Source organism: Synchiropus splendidus, chromosome 7 (assembly GCF_027744825.2).
Source record: "Synchiropus splendidus isolate RoL2022-P1 chromosome 7, RoL_Sspl_1.0, whole genome shotgun sequence".
Taxonomy (NCBI): domain Eukaryota; kingdom Metazoa; phylum Chordata; class Actinopteri; order Syngnathiformes; family Callionymidae; genus Synchiropus; species Synchiropus splendidus.
The window spans coordinates 19,070,042-19,090,033 of record NC_071340.1 but is presented as its reverse complement, the minus strand read 5'-3'; the positions used below and the strand labels follow the sequence as shown (position 1 = coordinate 19,090,033).

At 39.9% G+C, this 19,992-nt stretch overlaps 1 protein-coding gene across 1 annotated transcript; it reads right to left on the bottom strand.

Annotated features, from left to right (window-relative positions):
- adrb3a (adrenoceptor beta 3a) lies at window positions 1-9,213 on the bottom strand. Its single transcript, XM_053871769.1, has 2 exons — window positions 7,525-9,213; window positions 1-737 (listed from the first exon to the last, which is right to left on the bottom strand). Exons 1-2 carry the CDS (start codon window positions 8,787-8,789, stop codon window positions 710-712), a joined length of 1,293 nt encoding a protein of 430 aa, XP_053727744.1. The 5' UTR covers window positions 8,790-9,213; the 3' UTR covers window positions 1-709.
- Between the last annotated feature and the right edge of the window lie 10,779 nt (window positions 9,214-19,992).

Here is a 19,992-nt window from a genome sequence, read left to right as displayed (position 1 = left end):
TGTCAACATGCGCCAAATTTTTATCTGTTTTATCTTCATCAGAGTATGAATATTCCTCTTCGGAATCTGAGTCCACATCAGCTCTGTGGTTTCTGTTATACTTGTACTATGAAAATATAGTTGGTCTTTATTCACATAAACAAACCCGAGCAATGAACTTCAGATGCAATGTTGAATTCCATCGCTTTATTTGTAATGGTGACAAACAAAACTACACATACACATAAAAGACCAAAATAACACAGTTCATTGTTTTTAACTCTCCAAAATATAAATGTCCATGCTGAGGAGAAGTCACTGATGTTCGTTGGCCCTTTAATACCGTCTGACTCTTTGAAGAAAAATAGTTTTGGTGATGGAAAAGAACACAACAGACAGTGATTAAAAACTCTCCGCACTTGTTTATTTAACATCTTATTTAAATATTCTGAACTAGCTGTGCATTAAGTGAGTGATTTTACAAAACCATTTCATTAAAATATAGTATTTATGCTTCATAAATTAGAATTTATTTATATATCTTCAGACATACAGGATATATTGAAAGTAGTTCATTACAATCAGCATGTGGGAAATATGACATGAACTGCGTCATGGGGCGTCAGCAAAGAGGTTTGACAGTCTCACAGGTCATGTTGTCTCTGCTGGTCTTCCTTCGCTGCATGTCAGGATTCACAGTAGTTGCTTCAGTAGCAGAGTTTTTCACTTCTCATCCATCTTTTTCCTGCAATGTTAAGCTATAAGAGGGAGCACATGAAGAGAAAACCTCAGTGGACAGCACAGTTCAAATCTATAAAGGTGTAAAAAAAAACTTCAGTCCTCAAGAAGTCAAAGTAAATTACGCTAGAAATCTGAGCATTGGCCAAGTCTCTCAGTCTGCACGTGCGCTCACTGCTAAATAGCAGCTTCATTTCAGGAATGCCATAAGAAGGAAAACAGAGAAGTGGGAATTTAATTTAGCAGCACAAAAATCAGTTCACATAGTTTTCATTTTGCTTCTAATGCACTTTAATGCACCACTTTAAAACAAATAATTGAAAAAACCTGAGCATTAAAGAAGGCTCCTCTCATAGCCCCAGGCATGAGAACTTACTTCTCGTACGCCCTTTAAACCCAACTGCATGCGCTGCGGTTGTGTCTGTATACACACGCATACACACACACACATATTGCTGCTGATTGAGTATTGTCATATGAATCTGACTATACGATAGAAGTGAAGTAAATCTGCTGAATTTTCAACTGAATTCTTCAACAAGGTCAGTGTGGGTCAGAATAACACTGAAGTAAAAACATTGTCATCTCCTACAGACGCCAGGTGCAAAATCAAAAGTGTGGTGACACACAGTGGATTACAAATAATCTTTCTTCGATTCTTTCATTCCTCTGAAATGATCTCATCACATCACATTTTATACACAAGAACTCCTGTGCCTTGTGAAGCTGACTACGTCCTTTAAAACGCATGGACTGGCTCTCTGATGGGCTGGTGCTCAAGCCAGAAAAAAGGCTTACCCATTGTAGAAAAAAATGTCATTATTGATGTTGTTGGTCGGATTCTTCGAACATACAAACGTTGTAATGACATCCCTATTTATTTGTATCACTTTTGGTCACTTGACAAGCCAGAAAATGTAACCTTATAAAGCACAACATGCAAGTGAATCACTGAAATAACCAACTTTAATGGTTGTGTCATGAGAAAAATGGCCATTCTACATCATCATCTTCAAAGCACTTTGCATGTAACTTTACAGTGGCATAGTAATTGTAGTAGATCCCTGAGGAACTTGAGGTTGCAGGTTCAACTCCGAAAAATATTTTCCGTGTCCTAATTCTAGCTTTCAAACTAAATACACACTGGCTTTTTTACTACTAAAAATATATGGAAGAATCCATAAAGATCCTAATAGAGTCCATCAAAGTGGGGCATCGTGCAAACGATGTGTTTACCTGTCTGATGTGGCACGAGTGGGAGTGGCTGCAGCAAGAGGCGAGCAGGCACCAGGTGAGAGCAGGGAATGATTCTCAATAACACGAGGGCTCCGTCTGATGCTATAATACTTTTGGGTGGAATTGAATTGGGCTTTTTTTCTCATTCAGCATTAAAATGTTTGTTTTGATTCACAATGAGTTAAAGTTTTTAAAAAAACTATAACGTAATAAAGGTACTTATAATGATAGTTTTGCCCTAAGATTTTTATCTTAGGCTCTTTTATGACAAAAAACTATTCCTACACGTGAAGTGAAAAGTAACAGTATGTGTTAGCAACATAGATGAATATTTGCTTTAAAGTTTCAGAGTTTCATTTACTATTAACACTTTTACTTTTATCTATTTGTAAATATTTCTGACTCCAGTTGATCTTCTTCAAATGGGAACTCTTGCTGCCTATGCAAGGTAATGTCAAGAGGAGGGCCATGATAGGAGAAAAACACATTTGTGTTTTGGAACACCACCTGAATATGTGCTTCTAAGTAAAATGGTAACAAAATCAACTACAGTAACTTGCCGTGCTGTAACTCACTCCCACTTGAGTCTGCTTAATGTGTCTGTGTGACAGAAACAGCTACATCTTGAAGGGGACATTATGCAGTCTGAACTTATCTATGTCCTTATAGTAATCAGTAGGAAATACCTGTAAAAATTAATACTTCATATATCAACAAAACAAAGGGAGTTGACAACCTCTTCAGTTTTCTTATTTCCAAGACGTACGACAGAGAACCAAGCAGGAATATTAATACGCAGCAAAGGCTCAGTGGCTGCGAGAATTCATCTTTTCAGGTGTTTACAGTATTATTTAAAGACATAGACTTTATTCGTGTCAACTCCTAAACAACCTCCAGGTGTCTCTAAATCAAAAGTTATTGGCCAACAGTGTGTGCAACATCTTAAACCTCAATGTTTGACAGCTGTTCTCGAGAGAGGACGAGGCGTTTTCAGCTGAAATTGTGTCTTGAGAGTTTTCTCAGAAAGTCTCAATACACTTAAATGCCAAGGCTAAAAATGACCCTCAGATTTATTTCTGTAGGTGTCTGTGAAAAAAACCCAAACTGGCTTAATTGCATGACTAAATTAGGAAATGTATATTGGAGCACGAGGATCTTCCCTCAAACGCAGGCGGCAGCCTCCACACAATGTTCCTTTTAAAGAAATGAATGTTCTGGGTGGACCCCCTACCTAGACATCCATTTCCAGGAGGCAGGAGAACAAACAACAAAAATCAAGCCACTGAACTGCAGATTTATCTCCTCGCATTCACACTTCGCATGATCATGACTGACCGACACTCATGAACTCCTGAGAGGGTTTTAAGTAAAATAAGAATGAAGAACAGCAATGTGAGAGCATAGACGTCTGAAAGCCTCATCCACACCTTCACACAGACACAAGTAGTTCGGTATGAGTCTTGGTCTTGACCCTCAAAGTCTTGGACTCTTGGTCTCGACCATAACACTACACATCATAAGTCAAATTCTTGTGTGACGCAGTCGCTCGGCCAGGACCTCACACTTACTTTCACAACGGCAATTCAATTAGATCCCCGTTCTAACTCCTTGGAAGTCCATAACATTCCAATGATTCTGCTGCTGCAGGCTGGCAGCAGATGATTCAAGTTGAATTGCATTTAAGCCAAATAGTCCTCATAACTTCAAAAGACTTTTTCCTTGTTGAATAACGGCTCACGCATCCATTGTCTAGAAGCATTTACACTTCAGTTGAGGGCTGTACATTGGCTGTAGGTTTGTGTTGGTGTGTGAGCGAGAGTTAAGGTTTGAGAGAAAAAAGAATGAAGCAGTTTCACGCCATGATGGTTCACCAGAATATGTTCGGTTACAGTAAATAGTAACTGTTGTTTTCCTGACATTAAATTAGATTAGATTAGACATAAATGTAATGGAAATATTTCAACATGTTTAACAATCACTGTCTTATTTTTATTTGATAATTTACTTATTGTATTTTTTTTCAAGGTTTCTCAAAGTGAACAGGAAACATCCCAAACAAGCAAGCATCGTGTCTTTCACCGCACATCAAAGTATTTTTAAAAACGGCTTCCTCCTGAGATGTAAGACAAGCAACTGAACGTCTGTGTTATTGTTGTCCATGTGGACGGTGATGTCCATGCACAGCTGATTCACACATCTGGAGCCTTGCTAATGCTGCAAGTGCCTTGTCAGTGCAGTTTGCAGATACATGCTCGTGACCTGCAGGTGGATGTTGTTTCATGAGCTCGCCCGAACTCTGATTTTAACCCTGTGCCTATACACTGCTTCCTCCCCCGTCCATCCGTCCCCACTCCTGCTTTGAATTTTCGGCTGAGCCAACCATTTCGATAGGTCTGCTATTGAATGAAATGTTCCGCAGGTTGTTTTCTTTATTTAAGTGTTCTCTATGGAGGATGTAGTGCACTAACAGGGTCCATGCGCTGACAGCCTGGCTGCCTTTTTTCATGAATGCAATGCAATGGTCAGTAGATGTATAGTTAAAGAGAGCTGAGCTAAAAGGCAGAGAACACAGTGCTTCTATCATAGTGACTGTAAAATGATAGTTTAATTTAATAAACCAATTACTTTCTCTTGTGGGAATTAAAAGAACAGAAATTTTTAAAAATTGTTTAAAATTCACTTCATGTCAGAGGCAGTGTGTGTGTGTGTGTGTGTGTGTTATCTTTGCCACAACAAAGATAACAGTTGACAATCGATTGGCTCAGCCAGTCTTTATTATTAATCTCTGGGCTTTTAGTTTATGGTCCCTGGAGGCTCTTGTTTTGTGTGATCTCAGGTTGGAAGGCGACACAACGCTAAATTTGGTCTGTTGTGTAGCTTGTAAAGTTCTGATGGAAGATGATGACAGCTGCAGCCAAATGTGGCTGTCCTGAGCATCCTCTCCCGTGGGCCAAAGAGCTGAAGGCTCAAAGCTGTCGTCCAGTCAGTCTTGACTGGAGCCGACTTCGTTTTCTTCTGGGATTCTGCTCCCAGCGGAGCTTGAGTCCACTAAACTTTCTTCTGGGAGTAGTTTACTTGCCAACACATCAGGCTCCTTCTAAAGAAGACGGTCATATCCTTTGAAATTGTCAATATTAAGTTGTCAGTGTCTTGTGAGATGAGCACAGCAGTCACTAACAACATGCAAATGTGTGGTTTGAAATGAAATCTCCAGCTGTCAGGAAGCTGAAATGCTTCATTCACAAAGAATAGATAACATTTTTGAATTGGAGATATAGATGCAGACATTTACTTTCATGGTTGGGCAGATACTGCAATTCACACTGGAATAGGTAGTTATTAGAATGTTTATTAGAGGCTCGGGGGGGGAATTAAAATTAGATAATGTATTAGGAAAATATTCAGATTATATTAGATTCATTTCTTTAATATACTTTATGTTTATTCTTCAACATAGCCCAATATGGCTTCTCCCCAGTCTTTGTTTGAGCTATTGGCTGTGGTGTTCTCTTCGCTGCTGCCTCCTTTCAAGTGTCGACTTAATCTTGAGTGTGTCTCATAAAACATTGCACATCTATTCTCTGTGACCTACAAGTGACAACAGCCGTGATTCATTCGTCCATTGCCGGCTCCTCCTTTGTCACAGTGGCCTGGAGCGTGATTTTAACTGATATTTTAATAGAGATACGCTTGTGTTAGTCCTCATTCATCTGCAGTGGGATTTAGCCTTTTAGGATAGATGTGACAATTTTCTACAGTGTATTTAGTCAATTTCACACCACTCCTTGGAAGTCCATAACATTCCAATGATTCTGCTGCTGCAGGCTGCCAGCAGATCATTCAAGTTGAATTACATTTAAAGCCAAAAATTCCTCATAACTTCACAAGACTTTTTCCTTGTTTGAATAACGGCTCACGCATCCATTGTCTAGAAGCATTTACACTTCAGTTGAGGACTGTACATTGGCTGTACATTTGTGTTTAGTCTATTTCAGGTTTTGAAATGCAATAAGATGTTAATATAGGATTCTCACCAACAGTGTCAGTTTTATGAGGCGCCTGTAGATGGTAGTAGAGTACCCTTTAGCTTTAATTTAGAGATGAAGAAGCTGTATTTCAACCGTGCAGCAAAATAAATGGTAGTGATCTTTAGTGTAAAATGTGTCAGAAGTAATAATCACTTGTTAAAATGAGCTTAAATCATTTTTATTAATTTATTTTTAAAGGCTGCAAGTGTGTGTCTGTTGTTGTTGACACATTGAAGCAGACAGCAAACACCTTCATGTACCACTACTTTAGTCATTTACAGTTTTCTTTCCTGAAACATGCTAATTTGATTCTTTAACATGCTTATAACGCTTTGATGAATCACATGTGCACTTCTTAAAGAGTAGGACAGAAAGACGACTTTTCTGTCAATGAGCGCAAATTCAATACAGGATGAGTCACATTCTGCAGTTGGACTGCAACTTTATTTTTACGACAGTATGTTGTTTAGGACCTTTCTTCTTCTTCGCAAACAGGTACACTGGTCCAGCAGCTTGGATCTAGATCTGCATTATACACAAGTATATTTATACTACATATACAGTATATGTGTATATATATATATGAGTGTATCAACGATGACCAGAACAAAACCCTAAAACAAGGCTGGCTATAGCTTGTATATGATGAGTCCTCACGACTGTTGTGTCAGTGTAGTGAGTGAGATAATAAATTGCATCCACAAAGTTCTGACACACGTACAAGTTGGAGTCGTATTTAGAAGAGAGTTGGAGTTGTATTGAGAAAAGTACCCCTGTACATGGTCACTTTTTCCACAGCATTTAAGCCTAACAGCAAATGAAGACCTTGATGAATGAACTCCATCACCCCTACTGTGATCAACTGGCTGTCAGCAAGTCTCTATAGATTAGCATTGGTGTCCATCAGAACGGTGAGCTCCAGTCCCACTTTACCAACGCAGTCACACTCTCCAGTCAGCTAATAGTGGAGTACCCGCCGTGTTTACTGCTAAAGTGATAAAGTTTTATCAGCTGTGAGAGAGTTTGGCATGACACAAAGGTCTGCTGACAGGCAGCGTGCCAGAGTTTTATCTTGAAATGTCCTCAGATGTGACTTCTACAATGTAGTCATATATAACTCACAACAATCCGTTTCATTAAACTCATAAATACCACATAATGCTCTTTTTTTTCTTTATTTTTTTCAGCGTATTTTCTTGGAAGACGTTTGAAGTGCATGGCCGTGGTAACTTTGCAGATAAAAAGAGTTCTATAAGCATTTTCCTCTTATATAATGCTTTTATAGCCTGTATGATCAGCTCATCATGCTGGAAACATTCTGAGTTTGTGCTATTACATGTCTTTAAGGGGCTCGTGTCAGATTTCACTGACAGGGTTTGATACTCAGCATGAAGTTTGTGATAAAAAATATAAAATAAAACAGTTAAATTGGTTCAAAAGGCTGCATGCTCTCAATAGAGGTTTCATAAAAAAGGTGTGAAACAGGAAAACACGTGTGACGAATCATAACCAGGAATATTAAAGAGGGAGGAAGATAACTTACATATTTGTTTGCAGATCTGACAGGTCACTGAACTGTGCGCTGCCGTTGGATTGCAGAGGTACGCTGTATGCCTCCTCGCTTTTGCTTCTCTCCTGAGAACTGGCCAGGCTACCAGATGAGGCTTTTTGGAAAGAGCCCACAGCGCCTTGCTCTACCTGCCACGGGAAGCAGGAGCATCGAGTCCGCAGCTCTTTGTAGAAAGCGTTGAGCCTCGGCGTGGACAGCCAGGGGCAGCCCAGTAGGTTCTTGAATGCAGTACGGAATTCTGGACTCCTGCAGTAGATGATCGGGTTTAGCCCCGAGTTGATGTAACCCAACCAGTTCAAGAACCGAAAGATCCTCTCCGAGGGGACAGTTCGGTCGAAAGCGTTGATGATGTTGGCGACGAAGAATGGCAGCCAGCAGATGGTGAAGGTTCCCATGATGATCCCCAACGTCTTTAAAGCCTTGTGCTCTTTGACAAGCATTAGCCGTGACGGCCTTCGCTTGGCGCTCTTCCTGCGCAGGGAGTTGTTGCCTCCACACACCGAAGGAAGTATATTGTTGTAAGACGAGATTTGACAGTCATTCCTGAATCGCGTTTGGTTCTTATCTATGAGCTGGACCTGTCGCCTTGCTATTAGAAAGACTTTGGCGTAGACAAAAATCATGATCAACAGGGGGATGTAGAAGGAAACTATTGAGGAAATGATGGCGAAGGCTCTGTTGGTCACAAAGTCGCAGCACGTGGGGTCAGCATAGCAGTCCATGGCTTCGGCCTCATCTGCTCGCCAGTAGCCCTTCATAATCGGCACAAAGGAAATCAAGGCAGAGACCACCCACACTAAACAAGCTATCACCCTGGCGCGCCACTTATTCAGCAGAACTTTGTACCGCAGCGGTCTGGTGATGGCGATGTACCGATCTACCGCTATGACGCACAGAGTCTCGATGCTCGCTGTCACGCACAGGACGTCCACAGAAGTCCAGAGATCACAGGAGGTTTCATCCAACTGCCAGTTACCTGTCACCACTATAGTGGCACCTAGGGGTACGACGAAGACCCCCATGATGAGGTCTGCGCACGCCAGAGACATGATGAACATGTTGGTTGTGGTTTGCAGCTGTAACGTGCGAGCCACAGCGACGATGACCAGCAGGTTTCCCACCACTATGGTGAGTATGATGATGCCCAGGATGACAAGGCTCCAGTACCCGGCAGCAGGGTGGTAGGGCACTGTGCTGTTGTGAATCATGGGGACTGAGGTGCTCTGGTTCACTCCCATAATTCACTTCTCAGGGTTCAAAAAGTCCAAATATAACAAGCTCTATCGAATGTGAAGTTTCAACACTACCCTCCAAAATCTTAGCATGGTTTTTGGCTTACATCTTACATATTTGCCACCTTGCTTTGGCTTGGAACAAACTTCTTCGGGGACTCACTGTGTTCCCAAGGCTGGGCTTGTGAAGGCAAAGACATCTCCAAAATATCAGTTCGCAAAAATGAAATGGATACTTCACTGAGTTTGCTTAAGTCCATGTGAAGAGTCCAAAAGTGAAGAAAAGTTTTTGGAAGAAGAAAAATGTCCATGTGAGTAAATCCGTAGGGAGAATTGTAATCTAGGGTGTCATCCTTGAAGTCTCCACAAAGCCAATGAAAGACTCTGGACTGGAGAATATGAAAGAAGAGTGGCGGTGCTACAAGAAAGACACTCCTCTTTCACTGTGCTCACTCTCCTTCGCTTCCTCCCTCTTGATTGTATTAGCCACAGTCACGCCCTGACTAGTGGTGGAGAGGAGGAGTGTGTCGCTGCTTGAGCACACTCACAGATCAGCACAAGCAAGCCTGAATTTCAGCGTCTCCAATGGGTCATCTGAGGGAAACTTCACCTTCAGTTCAGGACACTGTTCACTTAAACAAAACAAGCTTCCTGTCAGTGTTTCTGACATGGAAGTTCAGTACTGCACTGACCAGTTTGATGCTGGTGTGGAAAAACACACTGATACGACAAAGAAGGTTTGTGAGCCTGGTTTGGGATTTATCAGCTGATTGTCATTGTAGTGGCTGAATTTATTTGTTTGTGGTTAAACACGTGTCACCCGACTCACCGAACTGCAGGGAACAAGACAACAGAAGCTAAAATGATACACAAATATCTCACAGTTGAGGCTAATGCCTTCTCGTGATTTCTTTCGGATATCAAGATCTGTTAATGGATGTCACCCTTCTTCAGTCAGCTGGGCGAAGAAGGGACTCCCTCCTTTCACTTAAAAACAACTGACCGGTCACATGAGAATGTGACACTGATGTTTCCAAATGACCTTTCCGCTTAAAAGGTCAGACAATTCACCTCGGACTTTCATGTAAAAGTTCTTCACGGTGTAAGGATGTTATACGGTGATCACCTCCAGACTTAAGAAGGCATGAGATGCCTTGCACATAAAAATATAGGATTTGATTTTTAAAAAAGTGATTCATTTGAATGACAGAAATAAATAATGTGTATTATAAAATTCAAAGCACAAAATATTCAAAATGTTCATTTGCAAAAACCAAGAAATGTGTCTTTAATTTATATTAGTATTTTATTATGTAATGCTCAACTAGTGTCTCTCTATTAAATCCATTCACACAAAAACAAACCTAAAGTGTGCTATGCCACACGGCATGGCGCCAACATACCCCCAACCCTGCACCCAAATGCTGCTACTGTGCGTGCGTACAGTGTCCAGAAGTGATGCAAAATATTGTAACTTTCACTAAGGTATAATATATTGAACTACAAAACAGGATAATAAAATGACCTTCGTCCTAGTGCCGTCTGCGTCCGTCACCACTCATTGGTATTTTTATGCGCACATGTGTCTTGTGTTTCCTGCATATGCCAACCAGAGTGCGTTATATTACATACAGTGTCATAAATGAGGCCCCAGACCCGGTGCATGTGGTTAGTATGTTGCGAGGTATTAGCACTGTAGACATCCTTGTTCACACAGTAGTTATGTTATTTACACCTGTACTACAAATTCAATCATTACACTATAAAACACAACTCAAAGCAACAATGAGGTGAAAGCGCTGAAAGCCACAAAAATATGGTCGCTGGGGTGGTTTGTTTGGATTTACACGGTAAAATGTCATGTTTAAAATATCAAAATGCAATGGAGTCACTGAAATAAACAACTTTAATGTGTCTATTGTGACAAAATATGTTGTCCACGTCTATTCACTCAAATATTCTAAGTGATATCACAGCACATCCCCAGAGGAGCTAAAGGCTGTAGGTTCACCTCCAACCTTAGTCTTTTCAACTTAATGCATTTCACTATGACGTAATTCAAAATAAACAATATTGTTTATTTGTAAATATGTTATGATGACTACCTGTTTGCACTAACTATTTACTTATTTCTGTTTTCGCAACTTAAGAGCTCCTGTAACGGTAAATTTCTCCTTTGTGAGACCAATAAAGTCCAACCAAATTATACAATAGAAAATCCATACAAAACTGGAGAAGAAGACTGCATGAACACTGTGTGTCCCTGTTTGATGCTGCTTGTGTGAGATGAGTGGACGTGGCCATGGCAAATGTCGGGGAACCATTCTCTCAAGAACTCAGAATACTAGAAGAGGAGGGACAATTATTGAAATGATTTGTATTTTTGGATTTGCATTCTTAACTTTTTTTAAACGATTATTTTATTTCTTTAGTTTTTCTGTTGATGCATTATTCAAAGCATTTTTTTTCTCATGTTCCCCAATTCTATTCTATTCTAATCCTATTCTCATGGAAGAACAACATATCGGTAAATTAACTAGCCAATGAAATGGTGGCTTATAAACCAAAATGTCTCTCAAAACTGGCATTTGATATTTTAAAGTATTTCAAATATAGTAACCCGACAGTTTTCATCCTTACTAAATCTATCCTTCTCTGACAGCCTCTTATTCTGTGTAATCTTGACAGCAGAAGGTCAGGCATAAGGCATCAACAAAACATTGGCCTTATTTGTGTTGTTCATAAAGAGCAGATAACAAAGGAAATTGATTCTTTTTCATTTCAAGAGTCAGAGATAAAGAGGAGAGCAACACTTCTCTATAAGGCTGAGTTGAAGTCTGTTGTCATGTTGCTTCTTTTATCAGAGTTCCACGAACATCGATCAGCTCTGCATGGTGAGACCTTCCTTTGTTCTTCCCGACTTTATGGAATCATTCAGATTTATTTAAGTTTATTAAGTTATCTGGACATCCCCCTACTCACTTACTACAGTTCCCGGAGCATAAATCTATTTTGCATTTATTCATGCTCGCACTCATTGTCAGAGTGCATTATATTATCATGGGCAGAATCCATTTCCAGTGTACTTTCAATAATAAATGTCTATTAACAAACACTATTTTACTCTTTGATGAATCATTGAAACTGGTGCTGACATCACCAACATTATCGAGTTACTTCATTCAATAATGCGCCTGTTGCAAGCTAATTTTAAATGTACTCATAAGTACTCATAAAACAGAGCTGTGCAGTGCCTCTGCATGTCTAATGTTGACAAATACCTTCGTTTAGTTTGTGTTTGCTCGCACAGGAAATCCTCCATTAGCTGCTGAAGCTAATTATGCCTCAAAGAGAGCAGTCAGGCGATGTTTAAGGAATAACTCAGACTCTCCGCCACCAACAGTGGAAGGACCTCAAATGATTTTAATAACAAAGAGTAGAGTCCGGCTTCCATTTGGAGCAACAGTGGTGCCCTCTGTTGCGCCACTAACTCCTGGACATGAGCAAGAAACATGTCAGATGAGAATCTCGAACACGATCTGGACAGTCATTTCGTATTCGCGTTGAACTAAAAATAACTTCTTATTTTGGTCTTATATAAAACAAACAAGAGTGTGGTTTATCCATTTCCCATCACTGAGAGGAAACATCAAATATGAGGCTCCTCAAAACCTCTGAGTAAACAGGAACTGGATGTTTAACATTCAACTCATATCATAGATAAGGTTTTTGTTTTTGCTCTAATATGACTTTATTATGAGAGGATGACAGGAAATGATGGGGCAGAATGGAGAAGTCTCATGCAACAGAACATCCAGGCCAAACTGGGTTTAGGATGCTTTGACCTGCGGGAGACGTGTAATTTACTAATGCTGGACTCATGAAAGGCGTTGCCACGTCTGTTTGTTATTAATCACACAAATATAATCGCAGCGCTTGTTCTGAAACCTCTGACCCACTCTGATCTCTCTGGGGTGTAGTTGTTATCCCCACGGTCCGTGTTGGTCAGTATTGCACAGATGGATGGTTTTCTTGACTAGCAACAGCTGCTCAGTGAACACTTCCTGTGTGTCTGTACACTATAGAAGATCCAGCAGTGTCTCACACACAGCCACTGAAAAGGTCTGAAAAGGTAAACAACCTTCGCTTTGTTTTTATTTCCGAAGGACTGGACAGACTGTAACAACAACTTCATTACAAGCTGAAAGTGTTTTAGACTGAGGTCAACAATAAAAAAATAAACTCGTGCATCTATGTGTGCTGAGAATGCACAACTGTACATAGTGAAAGTTAAAGTAACTTGAGTTATGAGTCACGTAGAACGGAGGTGTGGGTAAATGGACTTAGAATAAAGGAGGTGAACAGGTAAAAAAACTGTCCCCTTCCATTGATTCTTAACGAGTTAAATGAAACCCAGCTGAAGAATAGTTGCTTTTGTTCTGAAGTGTTAGACATGTGGTGAGTGAAATGTCCACCACAGAGACCAAAGGCCAGTCATCTGATGAGCCCTGCATCACTATGGTCACCGCTCTAAACAAATCCAATTAATGTGGCCACATGTGTATTTACACAGTGTATGTGTGTGTGCGTCATGTGGTGTATGTAGTAGTTCAAATCTTCCTGAGATGCATGTGGTGACACCCGGGGGATGTCGTTCCTGTACGCCCTCCTGCTTGTGTGTGTGTTAGTTTGGATCAGATGGACACGGAAGACTAAACTCTTTTTAATTTACTGTACATGTCGGTCCCTGATCTGATTACCAGTTGACAACAAATGTGGAAATTCCCATCACAGCTGGGTTTTGTTGACTGCTTTGGTGCGTTACAAAGGTTTTGTGAGACTCCTTCCTTTTGCCCATGTGACAGAGCCAACCACAGTCCGCAGTCTGGACCGCCTGAGTATGAGCGTTACAAGATCGGATTTTGGAATTTACTTGTACTTCTACTTCTGATGTGATATGTACAGTATATGGTCCCAAAACCTATGTTGTCAGTTTTAGTAGCAAACGCAGGAGATGGTTTTGTTTGTGTTTAGGGGTGGTGACTTAAGCTCTTTAGGGGAATGCACAAATTCACCAATATATCCACCAGGGGGAGCAGCCCTGAGTCAAAAGTTTATGTCCCCAAAACCAACATGGCGACTGTGGAAAAACTATCGATCATGTAACTCTTGCACAAATACTCACCAATATCACCAATAGTAAGATGATATCAAAAGACCTCTCTCTCACTATACACCACAAAGTAAGAAAGCTGAAGGAATGTTTCTGTTTTCCTTGTGATCGCATGGTTTTACTCTCTTCACATTTGGGATCCCGGTCGTAAGTCGGATGTTACTTGCAATATATATATATATATATATATATATATATATATATATATATATATATATATATATATATATATATATATATATATATATATATATTACTTAAGTCATGTCACGTGATGTTCCCTGTTCTGGAAATACATTTTATGTCCAGCAATAAAAGATAGTTGCTGTCGGCGAAACATGAAGACATACATGTCATGTAACATCCGAGGGTCCCCTGAGAATCATCTCATGCAACCTCTGAACATCCCACTGTCTTTTATGGCCGCGTAACAGAAGTCATCTCAGCCTCATCTGCAGCCATGAGGTCAAAGCTTTGTTTCAATAGCCAGTGACTGCAGGACAAGATGCAGTGGAGACAGTTTTTTTCTAATTTGCCGTTACGTCACTGTCACACTGTCGGCGCCAGACTCCGAAACTAATAGAATTAAGAAAGGCTTTGGACGATCGATGTGAGGCGTCAGCGTCAGTACCGCACCAGCTTTCCTCTTCATTCATCATTAATGACTCATGATCAGCTGTGACCATCAGGCTCATGGTCGACAGGTTAAAGGTCAAGAGGCCAGGTCAGAGTTCTGTTAATGACGAGGCTTGAATGTCTCATTCGCACGGCTTCTCTCAGGCAGAGACGAGGATGTTCACCACGAGGATTTACCTGATAGATGAAGACACATTCTCACTGCCAGGACAAACATTCTATGCATGCATGATTTATGCCTTCATCTTTAGTTGCTAATGGAATTATTACTACGCGCTGTGTTGCGCAGGCACCACGTTTTTTTTTTCCAGAACAAATAAAATGTATAACACTCCACACATCAAAATTTCTACTTTCTCATAATATACTACATAATAAACCATACCTTAATAAATTGTATTTTTTTTCCAGCCCCTCTTTCTGTAATCACTCCTCGCATCCACTTTCTTAGTTTCTGATCCTCTTAAAAAATATATATTTTTAGTTTTTCTACTTCACGCGCATCATTTCTGAGATATCAATAGCTCTATTTTCAAGCACCAAGACATAACAAAGTTCAGTGCTGCTGCACCTCTGCCAGCAGGTCATTTTCAAACCACTCCTGAAAAGCCTCCTAAAATTATTTTTAGACGTTTGAGCAAAGCAAAAAAAATAAAAATAAAGCTATTTTAGTGCAGACTTGTGTTGTTGGGGTTGCACGGGGTCATCCAAAGCAGACATTTATCCAAAATAGCGAGGGGAAAGAAAAAAGCTTTTCTGCTACAAACATTCAAAGCCCCTTATTTTGTGACGGAGACCCGCAGCGGCTCAAATAGCCATGCTATGTTTTGGTTCTACCCTTGCTCTTCTCACATCCTTTTTGAAGTTTCCATTCCAGAGTTTTAATGGTGAGTCAACTACGCGTGTAATTGAACATGCCTTTTTGTTCGTCGTATTGATATTTTCCAAAAGGTAAAAAATATTGCACCATTTGTTGAGATAAATCTTACAAAATTATATCCATACGGAGTGATGTTCGCTCACAAAACTGTAGCCGATACGGTGGAGCAGAGCTTCCAGTTGCCTTAATCTACAGTGGATTGGAGGGATTTCCTCTGACCATCCATAAACACACAGCGTTTAATTGGTAAGTCTGAAATGGTTTACAGGAATGAACGAGTGTGAGTGGTTGTGTGTTTCATGTGATGGGTTGGTGATCTGGCTGGGGTGTCCATGGGGAACAGTAGCGTGGGTGGATTCTTCAACCTCTGGGTCATGGGCTTGCATGCTGGTCTTATTCTGACTTGGCTTTTGGATATCAACCCCAAATATACACTGACAATATAAAAGAAATGTTGACATGGTTTAAGAACATAGAGTTGTTCTGGTTACTGAGCTTTTATTGGGTTTGAATTTAAAAAATAAATACAAACGTACATGATTTAATTGTAGCATATAAAGTGTGAATATTAGTCTGACAAGGTTTCGGCAGGAGCCTGGTGATGTCATCATGTCAGTCAAGCAGGTCTACGGTGAGCTGACAGACTTATTTATGCTCATCACAACATTGGTGTCAGTGGAAAATTAAAACAAGCTGGTGTTTGACAACAAATACTCACTCTCGGGTGAATGATTACACGAAAATGTAGCGACTGTGTCCTGAGCATGTTTCAGTCGGTATATAGTATTTGGAGTGTGATTTTTTTTTTTTTTTAAGGTTTTTGTATTACTTTTTTCTCTAGTATTTTACTGTTAAGTGTGTTATATTTAAAATGGACTAAAAACTTTTCTGTTATCAAAAAACATCCACCTTTCTGGGTGGAGTTTGCATGTTCTCCCTGCGTGGATACTCTGGTTTCCTCCCATGCTCACGAGGTTAATTGTACACACTGTGTATGTATGGTGTGTGTGTGCCCTGTGATGGACGGGGTACCTGTACAGGGTGTATTCCTGCCTCTTGCCCAATGATGGATGTCATCTCACAGATGTGAACATGGCTGACCATTAATGCCCTTTCAAGACTCTTTTATGGCTTTTGGCTTTTGTCATCTTTTATGGCTTTTGTCATCTCTCCGGTCACTTCATGCTGTTATGTCGAAATAATCTAACAAGGATGAAGAGCAATGAACAATGATAGGAGATAGACGAACATATTGCTGTTCTACATATGTTGAGCTGTGACCGCAAATGAGCCGATGAATGATAAACAGAAGGAGTCAATGCGACTGGTTGGACCAGACTGCCCTTCACGAACATTGTGTCTTACGATGGTTTGATAGTGGACGTTTCGAGGAATCCTCCTTTTCAGTTTTCTAAAACTCCATCAGACACAGTGGGCATGTTCCTCCCCTTCTGTGGCTAATTCTGAAGACCGATTTGCTCCCTTCATGTGTCATTGAGGCGGACATGAAGACGGTCAGGTTTTCATTACAGCAGTGACTGACTTGGGAGAACAAAATAAGATATTTGTTTGTAAGATGGACACTGCTGAACATGTTGGATGCAGGGTGCCATGTAAAACTGGGTTGGGCAACTGAAATTCTTAAGGGACCACCTGATATACTGCGACTGTTGTGAGAAGAAAAATCATTTCGTCACTGAAACATTATACAACAAGCAGCGGATAGGAAACAGTGTAATTACTCCACACCAGTTTATGTTTATTACACATAATACTCTCATTGTATACACATATTCATAGAAGAATCTTCACGTAAATCACAACAATTGGAAGATCTTTTTGAAGTGTTCAATATCTAGGTAAAAAGGATAAATTGTGATGTTAAAATGAACGTTAACGTTAATACTATCTTGATCAATTTAAGAACAATGGACGAAAATAACATTTAAGTACACCATTGTAAAAAGTTTTGGTGTAGCTATGAGGATATAAATATGCATGGAATAGTGCTAAAAATAAATAGATACGATGAAAAAAGCTGAGATAAATCGAACAAAATGTGATGTGTTTTAATATTAGAGACCATTTTAAACAATTCAACATCGTTGTAAAATGACGTGAATATTGAAGACTAGTGAAAAAAGAAAGCTGCAAAACACAAATGTGTTTTTTGGCACATTAACTGCAGGACTGTGTAGCTATCACAGCAGACACTTAAACCAACTGCATGCTCATGTGAATGACCTCATGAGCATCAGATAGTTGAGGCCAAAAGGTCTACACGTGGCTCTCTGACCTCATTTACCCACGTCTAGGCTCGACGAGTTTCTCAAGCTCCACCCAGTGGAAACAGCGAGGTGAGTCACCTTGCCAGTCAAATGGAACATATTTTCACAATCTGTCCTTATCGACCAAACCCTTCCCCTGAATTTGTGCTCCCCTGTCAAAGCCGCTCGTTGTCGCTGCCTTACAATCCACCGGCCCGGTGAATGGCCTCTTTATTGACCGAGAGCTGAGCTGTATTTGGAGAGTCACATCTAAAATAGCTGTTTTCATGGAGGACACGGATCATTTGATGACTAACCAGGTCAGTCTGAATCGTGCGCACATGATGGAGCAGATAAAGCCAACACACCCATTCAGCAATGAGCGGCTGCACATATCCTCCATAACATGAGTGAACTCACTGAACTAGAAACTGAACCCGCCCACACTTGATGGTCAGAGATAGTTATGAGTGTATGGGTGATGCCAGAGAGAACACTTTTCTATTGAGGCCAAGTTTCACTGTTACTTATGATGAATTAGTCAATCAATGTCACGGTAGTTGTTTGCTCTTTATTATTTATTTATAAATACAAGCATGTAAAGTATTTTCTGGGTACAAGCTTGGTGTTTGCATTACATCACCATATTACAAAAAAAACTTTCTAACAGCCTTTTTTGATGAACAGATGTCAGGTTTAGGCTGGAGGACATTGTAAGAACCACGCGACTCCATTGGTGCGTTTTTCACTCTAAAAAATCACTAGGGACCTTTTGCCGCAACATAAAGCAAACTATTTTGAGTAGCGATCAACTTTTGCAAGTTGAAGAAGCTTGAAAATAAATAAATAAATAAAATAAAATAACCCTCATTAGAAGAATATGCTCCAGCCTGCCAGGCTGGACTTCAAGGCTACCCTTGTTTTCATTCTCTTTTGAATTCTTACCTTTAAAGCAACGTTGGAGAGTTTGACGGCCTGATCAAATTTAACTTAATATAAGTCCATAAAAATGGTTGTTGACTGAAAGTATTGAGTTCATAATTGAAAAAAAATGTTCATTAAAATCCTTTTTAAAACCACCATGGAAAATATTTCAACCAACTTTAGTCATTATTTTTTTGGAGGTCATAACTAAATACATAAAAACAAAGGTATTTTGGTTAGCTATTTTTAATAGTTTAGTGCATTTACATTTAAGTAATTACTCAATAATACTGTTTTTTGTTGTTGTTGTCGTTTTAAGTAGATCTAGTACATTGCTTTTCGTGGTATCAACTCACTAGTAAAAGACAAAAAAATAATGCTGTTTTTTTTTTTTTGTTTGTTTTAAGTAGATCTAGTACTTTCCTGTCATGGTATCAACTCATTACTAAAACACCCAAAAATAACACATATTTTTATTTATTTATTTATTTTTAGTTGTAGTAGACCTTTGACATTGCTTTTCCTGGTATCAACCCATTACTAAAACACAAAATCTTTTTCTCATCAACCTTCCTCCATCGATGGAATCAAACTTGGAAGTGGCAGGCTAGCAAGCTAGCTATTAGCCGCGGACATGCGTCACTTGATTGATTGAAACTGGGCCAGTGGACATCTAAGTGTCCTCTCAGAATCAAGCTTGTGGATTTGGAGCGTACTGTCCATTACATTAAACACACGTTAGCCATGAGAACTTCTGCAAGTCTCACACTTTATGTTTGTCTTGAAATCACTGTGTACATTTGACTGTGCTCTGCCAAGTTTATAGGCCAAGAGAACGTCCATGTCAACTTTCTCTACCTCTAGATAACTCCTACACAGATGCACAGATTAGCAGGCGTGTTGCTGGTGACACCACTTCAGCCTCAGAAAGCAGTGAATGGAGCATCATGGTCTTCCATGATTAGATAAACCGTGTTGTTGCTGGTTACATGTTTCAGAGCTGGTACAGTAGGTACAGTCACTTGAGCTTTGCAAACCAAGTAGTGCTACTAGCTCAAAAGGTGTCAGTCAATTATATTGTCATTTTGCAAAAGTAGTTTGACAAAACTTCTAAATGTGTGTGTGTTTATATTAATAGCAATGGTGAGTTGCAACAGATTGGTTCTGCTGTTTATTTTACTGTAAGTGAAAAAAAACTGAACGTAGCGTCACGCGTCATTACTAAACACAAGTTTCATTATAAACAAAATACTTGGGTGATATATATGCAGTCACCGTGTGTTGTAATTGTGAACTTTTAATAGTTGATGTGCTTTCAAGGTGGAGCTC